Source organism: Lonchura striata, chromosome 5, assembly GCF_050655825.1.
Source record: "Lonchura striata isolate lonStrDom1 chromosome 5, ASM5065582v1, whole genome shotgun sequence".
Taxonomy (NCBI): domain Eukaryota; kingdom Metazoa; phylum Chordata; class Aves; order Passeriformes; family Estrildidae; genus Lonchura; species Lonchura striata.
The window spans coordinates 67,298,030-67,317,250 of NC_140707.1; the positions used below are offsets into that span (position 1 = coordinate 67,298,030).

Below are 19,221 nucleotides of genomic sequence, written 5' to 3' on the forward strand. Positions count from 1 at the left end.
CTTGTACGTGTTTTTCAAGCTAACGCTGTTGAGAAATGTTGTCTTTAAAGCTCTCCTTGGCTTTTCTTTGTTGCAGGTTTCTGGCGAGATGACGGCAGTGGAGAAGGTGGAGGAGCAGCTGGCGGGGTTGCGCATAGCCAGGCGCTGCGTGCCCAGCGAGGAGCCCGCCTACCTGCTGGACATCCACGGCTCCAGGGCTGCCCAGCCCGGGAGCAGCCGCCTCGTGGCCGTTTCCTGCTCCGACCAGTCCCTGCGGGTGTACGACGGGGAGACGCTGCGCTCCCTGCGCCGGTACCGCGGCCCCGCCGGCGGCCTCGGCGGCGTCAGGTTTGCCCACACGCGTGACAGCCTGGTGTTCTCAGCCTGCAGCCAGGGCAAGGTCAAGTGCTGGGATGTTCGCTCAGACACGCAGAAGCCCGTGCAGGTGTTCAGTGGCTACCCTTCCAACGTCTTCATCAGCTTCGACGTCAGCTGCGGCGACCTCATTGTTTGTGCCGGAACGGAAAAAGGTGAAAAGGACGCGTTTCTGGTGTTTTGGGATGCGAGAGGCATTACCGACTGTGCCAGTGCTGCTAAAGAGCCCTTGGGAGTCTATTCTGAAAGTCACAATGATGACATCACCAAAATCTGTTTTCATCCTGTTGAACCCAATTTGCTGGTGTCTGGGTCGACCGACGGCTTGGTGAATGTGTTTGACATCAACAAGGATAATGAAGATGATGCTTTGATATCGACTTGCAATTCAGATTCATCAGTGAGTTCTCTTGGCTGGTCTGGGGAAGATTACAAACAGGTCTATTGCATGACACACGATGAGGGGTTCTGCTGGTGGGACATGGCTCAGCTGGACACCGAGGAGCCAATAACCCTGCTGCACGTTGTGGATGTCAGAGAGTCAGTCTGTGCCGAAAACCACGACCTGCATTACCTGGTGGGTGGCTTGTACCACGAAAAGGCAGGGAAACTCTTCCTGATTGGGGGAACCTTCACAGGAGACATCCACCTGATCAGCTGTAACACTGATGGCCTGAGCCTGGTGGGGACCCTGTGTGGGGGACACTCGGCCACCGTCCGCTCCTTCTGCTGGAGCCCCACGGATGAGTCTCTGCTGACGGGTGGAGAGGATGCTCAGCTGTTGCTATGGAAACCTGGGGCTGTGGAAAGGTCCCTCACAAAGAAAGCATCTCTGAAGATCTCTTCTTCCGTGCAGAAGAGAGTGAGAGTTCACAGCACCTCCCTCAAAAGCAGGAAAAAGTGAATTGCCTGAAGTGAGAATCTCTGCTGTGTAGAGCTTTCCTGGTGTTCAATCTCTCCAGGCAATACTTGGCCATGTTTTATTTGGAGGTTTTCTGTGGAAAGAACCATGGTGCTTGAATTCCCTCTGGGAATGTATTTCAGTCATCAGAAGAATGCCTTTTTTTTTTTTTATGTTGCTAATATTAATCAGACGAGAGTAAATGTTTGCTCCTGAGTTCTTGAACAACAGATGCTAAATCATATTATATAAAACTGTTTCTGTGGTTATTTAATGTCTCAGACAATGTTTTAAATATGTAAATACAGGCCTATGGCTTGCATAGTTTGTTACCTTCCCAGTGATAGTCCCCTGGCACATTTTAACAGCTTCTGTATTCCATGCTGTATTCTTCTTTCTTCACAGAAAACTTAATGAAATTGCTCAATTTAGTAAAAGATTTTATGTCACATCTTAATGCCTGAAGGAATTACTTCTTGATGAAACAGAAAATAAGTAGTTTTGCACTGTCACATCACTGGTTTAGAACAAGCTCATAAAGAAGCAGCTGATGGAGCCATCTTTTTCATAGCAGATATGAATGTATTCAACCAAACAGCAGCTAATTTGTATGAGAACTGTTCAACTGGCATTATTTCCTGCATGAAAATACCCAAGAATTTTGCAAGCAGCTTCATTCTCTCCTACTAAGTGCACCTGGAAGACTGGGGAGATCTTTGGTGGGTTGGAAAAACTGATGGGTGTAATTACACCAGTAGTGCTTCAAATCCCAAATCCTGACTTGAAAGAAACTGGTATCACATGCTCAGTGGGGATGCTGAAACCCAAAAATGAACACTGCCTTCAGAGACTGTGGTTATGGAAGAACAGACTGATATGAGGAGACTTTAACAAAACCTTTTAGAGGTTGGCTGGGTCCTTTAAGAAATGTGCCTCTCTGCAGAGGTTTATGCTTGGACATCTCCCCAGGAGAGCTTTGTTTTATTATTCCTCCACTGAATGGTGCAAAACCAGCCCTGTACTTGTAAAATAGGTGAGATTTCATGCTTATTCTGCTTTGCTGGCAGACTCCAACCTGTGCTCCTGGCTCTGCACACACTCTCACCTCCAGCCTCCCCACAACCACTGCAGGCAAATGGTGTTGGTATTTAGGCTGTAGTTACACGTGTACAACTGAAACCACCACCAGAGTATTTAAGAATTGCTCTGTTAAAGATTAGCTGGCAAAGGATTGAAGAGGGGTTGGGCTATTTATTTTTTTCTCTTGAAGGTGTATAAGCAATTCTTTCAGAACAACTCCTGAACATCAGGTTTAGAGGATTATCCTGGAGTTTAGAAACAGTTTCTGAGGTACAGGACATACTCTAGTGTGTGGTTACAGCTGTGCTGAAGATGCTTGAATCATCTCTGGAATTGAATCCTTTTCAACCACAAGTATCGAGTTTCCACAGGATGTTTCACAAACTGTTAATACCCTTTAGCCACAACTGTGAATCCATTGTTGGTTTGGGTTTGCCTGTTGGTGATAAGTAAGATGATTCACTTGGTTTTGTTACTGCTGCTTATTTAAAAGTAGCTTCAATTTGAAAATCACAGCTCTGTACACCCTTTTTTTGTCACTTTGTTAAATCCATGTTGTCCCCAACATCCTTATCTATTGCTTTTCAGATTACATTGTGCTATTTTGAGATAAGGTGGGCAGTGAGTGTCATGGCTATGATGCACCTGGATCATGTGCCCTTGAAGATTTATTATCCCAGGTCGCAGTTTTTTGTCTGTTGTGTAACTGAGTGGACCTAGAGCTTCAGACTCCGAATTCCCTGTAAAGCCCTCCAGGGCCTGACTTGGTTCAGTGCCAAATTGGGGCTGGGGGACTGAAGGATGGTTCTGAGACTTATTTCATTGCAGGTACTCAGTGTATAACTTCTTTTTAGATGTTATCCACTCTCTTCCTGGTTGGGTCTGTCTCATGCTTGATATCTTGAAGACAGGTTTGTGTGCACGCAGAGAAATGCACAGAGAGGGAGCTTGTGGTTGCCTCCACTTGTTTTCAAGTGTCTGCTGAGTGAAATTCCAGTGTGCTGTGCCAGCTGCCTCTGAATTAAAGCAGCAGAGGTGGGAGTTCTGGGACTGAAGAGTTTGCAGTCTGCAACCTGTGCCTATTGTCTTGTTTCTGGATAAGGTGGATATTGATTTGTTCTGTATCAGTCACAGCTGAAGCCATTATTATTTTCTCTGGGAAGCTGATTTCTCCCTTTTACGAGCATAACAGAAATAGAAGCAGAAGGGAAAAAATGTGTGTCTGTATCTTAAAATTCTGCAAAGGCACAGCAGCTGCCATGAGACTGAGGCTTGTGTTGCCTCTGAAAATACTCAATTTTGTTGTTTGTCTCTCTTTTGTGTTGACTTAATTTCAGGTTAATACCCACAAAATAAACAGAAGCCACACGTGAACAAGTAATTAGCACTGCTTGCTTCTGTAGGCTGCAGACACTATTTCATAGACCACAGCACAGGCAGAATGCATGTGTAATCACATAAATAATAATAGACTCAAAATCAAGTTAATGTGTCCGACAGTATTTAATCTTTTAGGGTAATTTTGACATTTGCAAGTTGGCTTCAGCCAACTTGGAAAGAAACTCTGAATCATGGAATCACTGAATGGTTTGGGTTGGAAGGGACCTTTTAAAGGCCATTTAATCCAACCCCCCCCTGCAAGGAGAAGGGACATCCAGCAGCAGCACTGAGTCCTTGGCAGGGCTGCTCTAGATACCTTCATCCCCAGCCTGGATTGATCCTGAGGGCTGCCCTGGCCCAGGCGCATCCCCAGCACTTGGTCTTGTTCAGCCTCATGAGATTCCTGTGGTCCTGCTCCTTGAGCTTGTGCAGGTCCCTCTGGATGGCATCTCATCCTTCAGGAGTGTCAGCAGCACCTCTGGGCTTGGTGTCATCTGCTGATATGCTGAGGCTGCACTGCATCCCACTGTCTGTGCCATTAATTAAACAGTGCAGTCCCAGTACAGACCCCTGACCTCTGTCTGGACACTGAGCTGTTGACCATTATCCTCTGGATGTGACCATCCAGCCAATTCCTCATCCACCTAACAGCCCATCATCAAATCCATCTCTCCAGTTCAGAAGGATGCAGTAGGGGACTGTGTCAAAGGCCCTGCAGGAGTCCAGCTCTGACATTTAGAAAACTTACGTAATTAAAGCTGTGTGCAAGTAGCTTTTGGAAATCATCACTGTGTGAATTGTTGAACCCCAGGGGAAACTTTCATTCCGGAAGCAGTGTCAGGTTTGTTCCAGTAAATGAAAAGCAGAAATCCAGATAGACCTTAAATGCAAAAAACAGTGTCCATTTTTATTCAGAGTTTATAGTAAACCTGCTGTATGATATATCTGAGCAGCAGATTATCCTGCTGTAAACACATGAAAATTAACTCACTTGCATTTGGCATGTCCTGAAATGTACTCTTTATTTCTTTCTCTTGTTTCTGCAATTTAAGTGCAGTACTTCCATGCTCACCACTGTTTTTATGTTCAGGATGACATCCCACAGTCTGTGGATAGCTTCATCATTTACTTGAGTGTAGGATTTTACCCACACTTTGGAGTTGAGCTGGAGATTATTTGACAAATCTAAACTTGTGAATTCATTTCTGGGTGGAATATATTTAGCCAGTTGCCAGCCATAAGCTATTCTGTGGTCAGATTGTATATGGCACATGTTCTGCATGTTCAACCTGCACATCTACATTGAAATATCCCTTAGTAGAGAAGCTGATACAGTAAAACATTTTAAAGACACAAAATTCAAGCTTTACACTGTTCCAAGTGATGGCTTTCTCTTGGCTTCTGCCGTGCTGTGGCTCTGTAGGTCAGAATGTTGGGTGAAGCAGTGCATTTTGTCATGGGAAGTGCTGACTCAGCCTCTGCACACTCCTGGAGCTGCATCTTGTGTTTTACAGGATCCTGGACTGCTTGGGGTTGGAAGGGACCTCTGGAGATCATCTGGTCTAACCCCCTGCTCCTGCAGGTTCACCTAGAGCAGGTTGCACAGGATTGTGTTCAGGCAAGGTTTGAATATCTCCAAGAATCCACAGCCTCTCTGGGCAGCTGTTCAGTGCTCTGCCACCCTCACAACAAACAAGTTTTTCCTCATATTCAGATGGAACTTCCTGTGCATCAGTTTCTGCCCATTGCCCCTTGTCCTGTGACTGAAAAGAGCCTGGTCCCATCCTCTTGGCACTCATCCTTAAATATTTATGTTTTGGGGAGAGGCTCCCTTCTGTCAGGAGGGGTTGGGTATGGATGCACTTAATTGCACTGTCAGTCCATCAGCAAAGCTTTTGTACTCCTGAAAGAACTGACACACTTGCCCATCTCCTAAAGGTCATCTGCCGTGGTTAATTTGGAATTTTTTCTCTTTACCCTTTCAAAATCCTCTTCTGTTGCTTGGCTTCTTGGTTTCTTTTTGGACAGGGTAGTGGCAAGTTCTGTTGGCACCTGCTTTTCTGAAGAGATGAGTCCTGTTCCTTTCCTCTGGGAGCTCTCCTGCCCTGTGCAGGATCTCCTGGACTCTGCACTTCCACACCACACCAAATGGAGAGGGGGAAACAGAGAGAGGGAAGAAAAAGGGGAGATTGCCTGATCCTCTGACAGGGCATCTCTCCAGGGAAGCTCCTTGATAAGGAGCTGGACCCTCTACCTTCTGAAACACATGTAAGAGCTTATTCTTGAGCAGGATAGGACCTCAAATAAATTATGCAAGACATAAACACCCTTTAAACATAAAAACCAGTTCCTGTTTGTCTGTGAGATGGGGTTTGTCTGTGAGATGGTCTGTGTGATTTGGCAGTGAAGCGCGTGAGAGGCAGAAGGTGTTCACTTGCCAGGGCTGAGTGTTCTTTACTTCCAGAAGCAGTGAGCAGAGCCACTGGTTGAGCCACTCTTGCTCTCCCTGCTCTGCAGGAACCAATGGATTTGGGGATTCCAAGTACCATGAAAAAACTGGAGGGCAGGAGTTGATGTGGAGATGACAGCTAAAGGCAGCAGTTCAGTCTGTGAACTTGCTGCAGCTGGGTGATTATACAGCTCCCTGCTTCCTGAGCAGAATTACTTGCTGATAACCTATCAACCAATTCTGAGGATCTTTGATAACTTCTTGGTTTCTGTTTCCTTCTCCTGAACCAGTTCTGATCTGGCACAACTATATTGGCTAAGGGGAGAGGATTACCTGCACTTGCTGCCACTGCAGGCATGGCCTCAGCTTCCTGACAGGCTGTTCTGTCCTGCTGGGATTTCTACATGTGTGCTTCTTCCAGCCTTCCTCCTCGTGCCTTTGGATACTTTGAAATCTATATTTTGAAAGTTATCTACTTTTCTGGAAATAGAATGTCAGAAAATACTATTCTGTATACTCTTCCTGCAATCTTGGCACCAGTATTTTTAAGGGAATAGATTACATTTTGAATAGCAATTTCAGTCTTGCTCTCTCGTGCTCTGACTAAAGATTTGATGGAGCTGCAATCCCATAAAGGTGGTACTTGAGCAGCCTTTGGCTGCAGGACCTCAGAACTGGCAGTGAGAGATGCTGGGAGGAGTTCAGGAGAGCTCTCAGTGTGATTTAAAATGATAATTTGGAGAAGTGTCCTGAAAGTGGGGAAAAAAGAAGGTCCAATAACTCAAAATACACAGTAGGGCACTGAAGGACTGTTGAATCCCAGGTAATATTTTTGATATTACTGATTTGGAGGGTATATTAGATAAAAGCTGAAGGAGTTTTAGAGACTGAGAGTCTAATTTTCTGGATGTCTTAAATACAGGAATTCCTGATTTTTAAAGGAATTGAATACCTGCAAATAAAATACATGCCAGCCCTCACTACTTCAGGCTCAGATCAAATAAATTGAATACACACATAGCAGGCCAAACAGCTGGAAGTGGCTCCCTTTTACTGGAACTCTGGAGAGCAATGCCCATAGACCAAGCACAGTGATTCTGATTTTTGTCTTTGATTTCTGTAATGCAGATACATGAAAAATGAAGGCAGAAAGGTAGACAGATATGTCTGGAAGAAACTGAGGCTGACACACTTTTCTGTTGGGAACTCTGACTGGTACACGGAGATCTCAAAGGTTCCTTTAAAGGTTTTTCATTCAGACATTTAGAGAATGCAGTATGCAGTGTTTTTGAACAGTAATTTGGGCATCATTTGAAGAAGGAAAGCTCAGGGCTTCACTCTAGCAATGATCAGGGTGAATTATCTCAATTTAGGACTGATACATGAGGGGTCAGCATAAACAGGGGGATGTTCCTTGGATCAATTAGGATGGTGGTTGTGCTTCACACCCCAAAAACCAAAGACTGGCTGAGGCCAGCACTGGACAATCTAGTGTCTATTAGAAAGGAATGAGCATTTTAGAAAACAATCTTGTTTTGATAAATGAAGACACATAATGCTGCATGGGTCAGGAGGGTACCTTGAGACAGCAACCCATCCACGTGGCAGTAATAAAGATCTTGTGTAGCTTTCTAGATGTGTGTGGTATTAAAGCCACAGGTAGATTAAATCATTGTTGGAATTAATTCTTATAGTTGGGTTGAATTTATGGAGTTCTGACTGTTGCAAACAGGAGAAAGTATGAAGGCAATTTAGGAATGCAGTAATAGGAGCACACAGGCATCCCACCACATGCCAAGGAATGAATAGTGGAGCTTTGTTAAAACATTTGGCTAAAATAAGCCCAAATCCTTATTTATTCTTAATAGTGTTATTATTTTAACATTTCTGTTGTGGTTTATTGCCAGAATGCCTAGACAGTGAGTGAGCTGTAACTCAGCTGTTCCGAGCAGGGGGTGAGAGCTGCTCTTCCCTCTCTTGTCCCCACCTGCCAGCCAGGACACTCCAGTCTCCCAGGCTTCACCTCGCTTTTGTTCCAGATGTTCTAAGTTAGCAGGTTTATTCTATTTCATAGAAAAATTTGCTCCCATTTATTTTCTAAACTGTTAGAATGCCCCAGGACTGCATTTAAACGAGACATAGCTGAAGTATTTGTGGTTTCTTACAGGGGTGTGTATTAGACCCATTTGCTGATTTATTATTAGACACATTTAATAAATTTACTAGCATGGCAAAATTAGCACATGGAGAATTACCTATTTATGCATTAATACAGCAGTTTTAACTGCCTTGTCAATACTCTTTAAAGACAGAGATGCACAAAAGAAGTCCTGAGATTTGATTATAGTTGACAATTTCTGTAGGTGGGGGTGTTTTTAAAGAGTTTTGTTGGTGCAGCAATTCCAAAAAGCTCCACAGTATCTCGTAAATGAAGAGCCAGTGTTTTCCAGATGGCTCTATAAATAAATTTGGTAGATGCAGAAATAAGTGAAGAGAGCTCCAGGCATGTTTTTGCACAGAGTGGTGCTATGGTGAGCTAATAGAGGAAATGAACTTCCTTTTGTTTGCAAAATACAAAACCCCTCCAGTTCTTAACGTGTTTTCCACCCTGCCAGGCGAGTTCAGCCACGGTGCAGATTTTCTGTGTGGATCCTGGGCTTCCACCTGGGCCACGCTCAGGAGCTCAGGGGAGAAAGGCCACAGGGAGCTCTGCACAGCTCATGTGGGTGTAAACCAGAGCTTTCTGCTGGGTCAGAATCCAAGGTCCAGGAGAATAAATCCTGCATGTGTGGCTGGCAGGAGGAGCAAGAGCTGAGAGCCATTGCTGCTGTGTTCATGTCTTCCCATTCTTTTCCCTATTTTTTTTAAGAGATGCTTTAACTTCTGTGCAGTCTGGTGTCATTTTACTACAAAAAGAGAGTGATACTGAACTGACACTTGAGAAGCAGGACCCAGGTAGCCAAGAAGGCCAGTGGCACCTGGGCTTTGTCAGGGCAGTGATTGTCCCCCTGAGCTGGGCACAGCCTGTGTCCAGTTCTGGCCCCTTGCTGCAAGAAACACTGAGGGGCTGGAGTGAGTCTGGAGAAGGGAACGGAGCTGGGGAAGGGGCTGGAGCACAGATCTGATGAGGAGCAGCTGGGGGAGCTGGGGGTGTTCAGCCTGGAGAACATGTCACTGTCTACCAGTCCCTGACAGGAGGGTGGAGCCAGGTGGGGATAGGACTCTGCTCCCAGGGAACAAGGGACAGGATAAGAGGAAATGGCCTCAAACTGGACCAGGGGAGATTTAGATTAGATGTGAGAAAAAAATTATTCACAGAAAAGGTTGTCAAGCATTGGAACCGGCTGTCCAAGGCAGTGGGGGAGTCACCATCCCTGGAGAAATTTAAAAGGTAGAGATGTAGCACTTGGGGAACGGTTTAGTGGTGGCCTTGGCAGTGCTGAGTTGATGGTTGGACACAATGATCTTAGAGCTCTCTTCCAGCCACAATGACTCTGTTGTTCTGTGATCTCTAAGAGCCTCCTGTTCCCTGCCTTGCTCTTCTCGGTCTCAGACAATTTCTGTTCTTCAGGCAAAGGTGAACCTGACAGTTACCAGGAAAATTCCACCTCCCTGGCTCACCACACAAGCACTGGGACAGCCCCAGAGAAACAGGAAACATGCTGGTTAAAAAAAAAATTTTTAATCCCAAAGTGCAATAATGTTACTGAGTGCTCCAAGGGCACTCTTGCTCCCTGACATTTTGGGCTGTGGGGCTTAATGCAGGATATTGAAAGAAGAGTGGGAAGTGCAGGGCATTGTGCCCACCTGCCCTGTTCCCTGTTGGGATGTGCAGAGGGATCAGGTGTGACAGCCCTGCTCAGATGATGGTCTGAGAGGCACTTTGCTCCACTTTTTGGAGCTTGGAATCACAAATGCCAACAGCTATCATAAAGGTTTTAATATGGTTGACATGAAAGCAACTGTGTTAAGTGGAATAGGCTAAATATATACTTGGAATAATAAACTATTGCTAATTTCCTGGAAGAAAATGGTCCTCTGTCACTCAAAGATTATTTTCCCCAGATTTTAGACAGGATTTAAGCTGGGTTCACCTCCGCCCCCCACTATCTCCAGTATAACTGAAATAAACTGGATGATTTTTAAAGTTATGTTACATAGTTATTCCAAGCAATGAAATTAAAACCTCTAAACTTTAGAACCCAAATGGAATCTAGGTTTCTAAAAGCACAGATTTTTTAAATATAAAAAATATGCATTTTGTTCCATCAGGAGGGTTTAATTACTATATATTTCATGAGCAGAATGGTCTTGAAACCCATGGAACAAAACAGCATCTCTCTTTAGCTTCCTTAGGAAAGTCTTCTCTGAGAGCCACTAACTTTTTCCTGATGCATTCCCACCTGCTTGTGGTGTTTGTTGTGACCAGCAGGGCCCAAGGTTTTCCTGCATGGATGATCAGCTCTGTACATGCTGCCTGTGGTGTTTTGTGGATAAACAGTGGATTGTCCTGCCAGAGAGCTTGTCCTTTGAGTGTCTCAAACAGGGAGTGGATGTTGTATTTTTCATTTTAGAGAAAGAAAGTGAGGCAAAACCATGCCCAGCTGCACATAAGAAATCTGTGCCAGAGCTGATCAGAGTCAAGAATTCCTGCCTCTCTTCCATCCACAAGGCTGCTGCTGCTTTGGCCTCTTGTGGAGTTTTTAATAAAGTCATCACCAGGGGTAATTTATTTTGTTAATTTAAAGATTTGAAGTCTGGGGTCTGGAACTCCAGAGGACAGAGAGACAAAGGGCACACAACTGAGGGAATAAACCAGTCAAGGAAGGGGAAAGAGATGAGAACAGCAGCAATGCAAGACAAGCTCATCAAACCAGAAACCCCCAACCTTTCCCCAGCCCCTTCCAATTTCTGTCAAGCTTTTGCAGCCTAGCTGGCAGGGAGGGGAATGAACACAGGGTTGTAAAGAATTCTTGAAAGAGAATAAAGCAAAGGCTTGGTGGTTTCCCAAGAGCCCCTGGCAAGAGGGAGCGAGGAGGGGCAGCAGGGGAGAGAGTAGGAAAACCTTCATTTGGAAGTCAGACAAAGGGTGATAAAACTCCTCCTAGATGTGTATCAGGCAGGAGTAGGACAGGTGTAACTCGTGTTGCCTGTCCTGTGCTCCATCAGTGCTAAACTGCAAACTCAAGGGCTTCTGAAGGGATGGTAAGGGGCCTGTGAGGCAGCCCTTATTTCAATAATTTCTATTTTCCTAAAGCAGAAAACCTCAGAGAGATTGTACAGCTCCAAAATATGCTGGATAATGATGAGCCTTCAAAAAACCCAGTGGGCAAATGTTTGGAGAGAGGAGGAAGAGTCAGGAGAGCTGGGACTGGGATGTGCAGGAGGAGCCCAGCCAGTGTTTGGGAACCAGCTGAGCTGTCACCCCCAGTGTTTTATGATGATGCCCTGCAACGTGATCTCTGTTTACATTTTAATGGATCCATTTAGCAAAGGCACTGCTGGGATTGCTGCCAGCCCTGTTTTCCTTCCTGATGAGAGTGAGGGGAAGGGAAACACGGGCAGGGAACCTCTTGTGCCAGTCCAGCAGGAGCTGGGCCTGGGGATGGGGGCAGTGGGGCTGAAGTTCGTGCTTAGCCCAACTCCTCTCCCCTGAGCAAGGACTTTTAGCAGGCTCTGCCCTCTGAAAAGTCCAGGCTGTGATCCTCTGCAGCCTCAAGATGAAGATGAATGGAGGCTTTTTACCATGGGTGGCACTAAAGAAAGCTTTTGGTGTTTTCTTTGGTATGTTTTGTCCTTAAAGAGTTGGATGGGAGGACAAGAACGGGAGGCTGAGAGTGATTTGGAGGAGATGGTGTGAGATCAGAGACCATGGGGCACACAGGGGCTGTTGTCTTCCGTCCTCTGCTGCAGTGACTTGACTTCTCTGCTGTGTTCCTGTATGGGTTTTAGGAATTTTGGGAGCTCTTAACAGCACACACACTTGGGATACAGCATGAAGTGTGTGCAGGAGCCCGTCTGTGCTTGCTGCCATTGTGCATTATGTAGGAAGAGATGATAAACCAAGTCTGTTTTATTTCACTTTAGTTGGAAAAACCATGGATCTCTCCTGCGGCTCAGTTTGCTTACCAACACTTTAGCAGTGTTGTATTTACTGCCCTAAGGGCACTGACAATCCCTTTAAAATCATCATTCTTGGAAAGCAGGACAGGTCTGAAATGGCTGTGAGTGTTCACAGCCTCCAGCACGGGAAGGCTGAAGCTGTTTTTTGTGCTGTGCTGGGTCTGGCTGGCATGGAGTTAATTATGCCCACAGCAGTTTTCACAGGGCTGTGCTGTGTACTGGTGGCTGGGAAGGTGTTGATAAATAACAAACACACTGCTGCTCTGGCTGCTGCTGCTTCACAGCATCAAGCTGCATCTCCAGCATCCTCCCCTCACCAGGAGGCTGCGGGTGGACAAAGATTTGGGAGAGGACACAGCCAGGACAGCTGACCCCAAGTGACCAAAGGGATGTTTCAAACTGTTTGGTACCTGGTCATCAGTAAAAACTGAGAGTGGAGGAAGAGGGAGGGCATTCCATCCTTACAGCTGCTCCATGCTGAAGCACTTCCCAGGAAGTGGCTGGACCCTGCCTGCTGGTGGGAAGTAGGGAATAAATACTTTGTTTTCCTTTGCTTCCATGCATGGCCTTTGCTTTTGCTTTATTTATCTACCTTTATCGAGACCCATGAGGTTTTTAACATCTTATTTCCCCATGTCCCTATCCTGCTGAAGGAGGAGACTCACAGAATGGCTTGGTGGGCACCTGGCTTCAGCCCACTACAAGGAATTGTCTTTCTCTAGGTGCTTTAGCTCAAATACAGTATTTAATACAGCCCGTGTGCCACTGAGATCTATTTACATGTGAGAAACATCCAGACTTAAGCCTGCTTAAAATTTCTTTTGCAACATAGGCTTCTGTGAAGGCATCACAATTAGTAGTAAAATTAATTAACAGCCAAGAATATGAGTATCTAATCCTGCCACACATCTGTAAGAACTTCTGAATTCAGGTTTGGTGGGATGACTACCAGAGTGGGATGCCTAAACTCATCAGTATTTTCCTTGCAGAGGTCATAATGTACAGGGGCAAAAATCAACCCCCAAAAGTACAAGCCTGGCTCCAGGACTTCTCCAATGACCCTGCAGTCCTTCCCTCTCCTGGGCTGGGAAACCACAGAAGACAGAAGGATTTAAGAGGCTGCTTATCCTGCTTGAAACAGCCTGTGAGCACTGCAGACTCTGATCTTCAGTTTGCATATAGGAATAAATTCAGTAATGACAGTATTTATTACAGTAATCAACATCTGACAGGATGAATGTCTGGGAGCCAAAATTGGACATAATTCCAATTAGAAATAAGATACATTATAATGGCAGAGGTCAAAATTAATCAATCAGCAACTTGCCAACATCATACAAGGCCACAGCACAGGAAACACTAAAATTAAGATTGGGTTTCCTTCACTAGAGATGACATGTCCTCATTTACTAAAGCATCACAACTATTTTCAGGCTTATATATACTTTCATATATTTCATATATTTGAGTGTATTTTCATAATCTTACACAATTTTATTTTTTTTCTTCCTCAAAATAATTTCCCTGACAAAATGCAGAATAGATCTTTCAACTCTTTAGCCAGGAATATTAACTTTCATTGAATTCTTCTCCCTATTTCCCTCCCAGTTAAGAAATTGTCACTCTTGTTAATTCAGTTTAGTCATTCTCTGAAAGGATCATGCCCTCCTCACTCTTATAAATTCTTGGTTTTTTTTCTATTTGTTTAGCTCAGGTGTATGATTTATCCATTTTCAGGAAAACGCTGCAGTAACTTGGTGCATCCTGGAACATGGGAATAACCAGAAGCCACTAAAGGACAATACAGGGAACAATTCTGTCATTGTCAGAATGATACTTAAATACCCTGAAGTTTTTTAACTGTGAAAGAACTGTTAAAAATAATAAAGTTACAGGAGAAAATGATCCTGAGGAAGAAAGAAAAGCAATAAACAATTCTCAGGAATAGGAGAAGTAGGAGATGGGAGAAACTTGCCTGATAAATAGTGTATTGTGAGGCATTGAGTGGTTTTATAGTCTCATACACATATATTTGACCATGATATTTTTGCCCCAAGATCCTCATAGGTTAAAAACTGCAAAGCAATTGTTCTGGTTAAGCTGAAAATTGAGAAAATGGTGGTATTTCTAGAGGAGAGGTATTCTTAACTTACTGGGAAGGTTTGAGACTTTTGCTTGTAACATGATTGGCCCTGGTTCATCTCTTTTGTTTATATTTTGAATTTTCAAGTCCCATACTGAATTATGCCAAGTGACAGAAGGGAAAATGTCTGTGTGGAGCAGAGTCATGCCCCCACAAGGAATTGGCTTCCTTGGCACATCAGTGTTTTCAGGAACTGGTGACCCTCTGAGTGAGAAATGGAAAGAGGAATGATGAGCCAGACCTCCAGACAGGCACACACAATTAAACACATTTGAATGTGCCTTATTTGTACTGGTAGGGAGTTATTTGTATTTCTCTCCTGAACAGCTTGAGCCTACTTTTACCTTCTTTAATAGCCACACAGGGTGACTGCCCTCTTCAAGGGCCTGATGAGCTGGAGCTTGCTGTCCTCCTCTGTGGCAGTGCTGGAGCATCTGACTGGGTGGAAGAGATTTTGGGCACTGTAAGGCACCCACAGCAGTTACAGGGGGGAGCCCTGAGCTGGATGTGGGAAATTCACAAGGTGTGGGATCTGTGTGTGGGTATGGAGCAGGAAGGGAGAGGCTCAGTGTTCACCAGAGGCTTCTGGCTGAGTGTCTTTCAGGCTGTGACTCTGGTCAGGGTTTTCATAGGAAGTTTCTCTCCCACTTAAAATTTGCAAGGCTGTGCACACGGCCCCTTGCTTCTGATTATAGCAAACATCAAGAGAAATGGAATCAATAGAATGGTTTGGGTTAGAAAGGACCGAAATCACCTCCTTGCAACGCCCTGCCATGGGCAGGGACATCTTCCACCAGACCAGGTTGCTCCAAGCCCCATCCAACCTGGCCTTAAGCATGCCCCAGGGATGGGGCAGCCACAGCTGCTCTGGGAAACCTGTGCCAGGGCCTCACCACCCTCAAAGGGAAGATTTTTTTCTACTAATATCCAATCTAAACCTACCCTCTTTCATTTTGAAGCCACTCCCCCTTGTCCTGTCACTCCAGACTTTTGCAAAAAGTCCCTCTCCATCTTTTATAGGCTCCCTTCAGGTACTTACACTTGCTTCCAGCTCTCTTGTTGAGGAATAAGTGATTTTGATGCCTCATTTGACCACGGGTATTGTCATTCATGACAATTTTATTCAAGCCCACTTGGACCAGAAACATGAATTTTTGTAGAGATGGAGAAGCATTAAGAAAAATTTCTTCACTGAAGGGGTTGACAGCCATTGGAGCAGGCTGCCCAGGGAAGTGGTGGAGTCACCATCCCTGGAAGTGTTAAAAAAACATGTAGATGTAGCACCTGGGGACATGGTTTAGTGGTGGGCTTGGTGGTGCTGGATCAGTGGTTGGAATCAATGATCTTTGAGGGCTTTTCCAACCAAAATGACTCTATGACTTTCTCTCATTTTGCATTGTTTATATTGTTGTCCCTCTTCCCAGATGCAAAACCCCATGGCTCACTGCAGCAGGCAAAATGCTTCACAGATGCTTTTGCCGAGTGTGAAAAACTCAGTGGAAAAGCCCAAGAGTCACTGCTGTGGTGAAAAACTGTAAGAAAAAGGACTAGATACAGCTTTGTGGTTCATACTTTATTTACAAACACCTTTGAGTGGGTCATTACAACCAGTTGTAAATCTTTCTTCTTGATTAAAGAACCGAAATGAGAGCAGAAATAATGCAATCTGAAAAATATACTAAATTATCGACAGAGTTCCATGGCTGCAGGTAATCCACCTGATTTCACTGTCCATCCTTCTGTGGCTGGTATACATAATAAAATAAAGCAAATGGAAACTCCTCTCTATGTAAAGTGAAATGTTGATAGGTTGCTTTTTTCTGTAATATTGATTTTCCTGAGTAAAAAGCCTTTAGTAAAAAAAAAACCAAAAAAAATCTCAAGAAAGTCTTTGGCTGCCTACCCCAGTCACTGACACTTAGTCATTAGTGGGGGAAAAAGTCATAACCAGCTAGGGAGTGTCTCCAAGTACAGAAGCAGTTGTTGGAAGACAAGATCAACAATCTTACCTCTTACTCCAACTAGTCAGAGGTTTTGACCAACAGTGTGCTGGCCTTAACAACAGTTTCTTAAAAAAAAAAGAATTGTAAAGGAAAATTGGAAGTGTGAATAACTTTGATTTAGGAAATAATGAAGACTGTGGCTACCCTACTGAATCCTTAATGGAAATATGCACTCCAGAGCCACTGGGAGCTTTCTACATTGGTGTGATGGAGGAAAATGTCCTGTGATATACATCAATTGTGAATTGGGCTTTGCATGACCAGAGAGCTTCTATATGATGAAGGATTGTTAATGCTAGCCTAGCTTGCACACAGACATTTTTATAATCAGTACATTTGGAGGAGAAACATCAGAAATTTTGTAATTCTTTAGAATTACTTCCTGGGTTTGATGATTTTGGAGGTATTTTCCAGCCCTGATGATTCTATGATTCTAAACAAATGGCATCATTTTTAGGGCCTCTGAATGCAACAGAACAGATGTGTAGCCCATTGAAGATCAACCATGCAAAGAAATCAGTGCACAAGTTGTAGAAGAATGCAGGTGTTCTTTGAAAAGCCTTCTTTGATGCTAAATACTCCAACATGAGAAGGAAAGTGGGCACAAATGGTTGAGACCGAGCCTGCTCAGTGGAGAAAAGTTTTAAGCAAGATGAAGCCACTTCCCAAACTGCCCTTTCCTCAGGACACAATGTTCTCAACAGACCTAGCAGAGGCTATTTGCCTGGACTTGCAGTCCAAATAACTCCTCTGGTTGCCTCCTTCTGGGAGAAAAAATGAGTGGGAATGGGTCCCTGAAAACACCACACACATGCAGGGTGAAGTTTCAAGCTGAGAAAAGCTGCCCAGAGAAGTTGTGGATACCCCATCCCTGGTCAGGGCCAGGTTTGATAATCCTTGGAGCAACATGAAAGGTGCCCCTGTCCACAGCAGGGGATGGAATGAGATGATTGAGGTCTCTTCCAGCCCAAACCATTCCATGATTCTGTGATTGCTGCTAATTCACCTGGACACTGAAGTGCCCCTGATTCCAGAGCTGGGAATGTCAGGGCACTGCTGCTGCAGGGAACCAGGGTAAGGACATTTGTCTGTGTCCCCTGAGTGTTACCTGAGCTAGAGAAAATACACATCACCTCCTGCAGATCCTGCCAGCATCCTGAGCAGGAACTGGCTCTGAGCATCAAGGAAACACAGTCATTCCAAAAAGCACCATTTATCTCCACAAGATACTTAATCACAAGAGAGAAAAAATAAACATACACAGATTCTAACAAATGCACAAAGGACTTTCAGGCTTGGTGTTTAAAGATTTGCACGTGGAAGCTGTTACCAGTCCATCTGCAACTCTGGCTGGCTCAGCCTGCTGTACATCCATCCCAAACAACAAGAGGGCCTGAGCTATGGAGAATCACCATGCAGGATTGATTTGGGCTAAACTGCTTTGTGGCTGGATCCACGTTCCCACCTTCTGGAAGTTTACTGGGTTTGGATTCCAGAAATAAGTCTGCTGCATGGGAAATGTGATCCATCCTATTGCTCACAGTTTGCCAAAGCAGCAGCCATCTGCTGGGGTTTAGAGAAGGCTGAGGAACACAGGATGTTTGCTTTCATTCAGATGTGCTGTGGATGTGCCTCATGTGAGCAGACTTGTCACAATCCTAATAAAACAACTGGGACATCACACTCCAGAGGAAAGCTTGCCTTATGGGGTAAAATTAAACTTGAGCAAGATAGAAAGCACTACAAATACACATGCACACATGCATATACATAATCATTTAAGTAAAGGTCAGCAGAAAACAGGCCAGACAGAAATTCCAAGCAAATGCAGCACTAACTTTGAGACTGAATTAAATGCTTTCCGAGGTGTTTTATGGAAACCACTCCCAAGAGAAAAAAATTCTACAAAGGGTAAGATAAGGAACGGTCCAGTTGCAAAATAAACCTACATGGCAAAATTACGAGATGAGATTAATTCAGATAAACTCTCCCACGGGGGATTTGGGATTACTGACAGAACTGAAATGTGGGTGTGGATTCGCAGCACCAATCCAAGACTTCTGAAGAGGAGACAGAGGCATTCCCTTATCACTGGCAGTGATCACCAAGGCCACGTAGGAGGCTCAGAGGGAGCTGGGCTCAGGTGTCTGCAGCTGCAGGAAAATGTCATTCACAACAGAGTAACTCCATGCTGCTGCGAATGTTAGCCACAAAGGGGAAACATTCCCAGGGGAGCAGAGGATGCAAGCAGCATTCTGCAAATGCAGGAGAACCAGCCCTAGGAGTAACCAAAGATGCAGATGGAGGTGCTGGCAAACAGCATGAGCAGCAGCTAAGGCTGTTCTTGCCAACAAGGGAAAAAGTTAAGTATAGTAAATCAAATAAAATTAAACATGCAGCAACAATGGATGCCCCACTTTTCTCTGCAAATGTCTTTTTCCCCAGGAGGTAATCAGGATTTTTGTAAATCTCTGTTGAAAGCAGACAACCTTGCTTATTTTTCTGTCTAATGGCTTGACTAAGTGGAGAATATTACAGGTGGCAAATATTTTTGCAACAAAAATAAAATAAAACGTTCTGCATACGTGGCATTGAGGTTGAAATGTCCTGTAGATGATCACCAGCAGGACTGACATTACTGGTATTTTTTGTGAAGAAACCATTCGAATGAGATGATAGGCACTGTATGAAAGCTTTGGTGAGTGTATTTGTCAGAATTCTGTCAATTTGTCAAAAGCAAAGCATTGAGGGAACAGGGGACAAGTTAAATTGCTTACACAATTGTATC

At 44.5% G+C, this 19,221-nt stretch overlaps 1 protein-coding gene across 5 annotated transcripts in view; it reads left to right on the forward strand.

Annotated features, from left to right (window-relative positions):
- The window catches only part of WDR89 (WD repeat domain 89), a 32,723-nt gene extending 16,499 nt beyond the window's left edge, over positions 1-16,224 (forward strand). For all 5 annotated transcript variants that reach the window (XM_085580902.1, XM_077783920.2, XM_085580901.1 and 2 more), the window contains one exon: positions 77-16,224. In XM_085580902.1, the coding sequence (XP_085437028.1) occupies positions 89-1,258 (1,170 nt within the window). In that variant the 5' untranslated portion in view covers positions 77-88 and the 3' untranslated portion in view covers positions 1,259-16,224. The remainder of the gene's footprint in view (positions 1-76) is intronic.
- Positions 16,225-19,221: the final 2,997 nt, after the last annotated feature.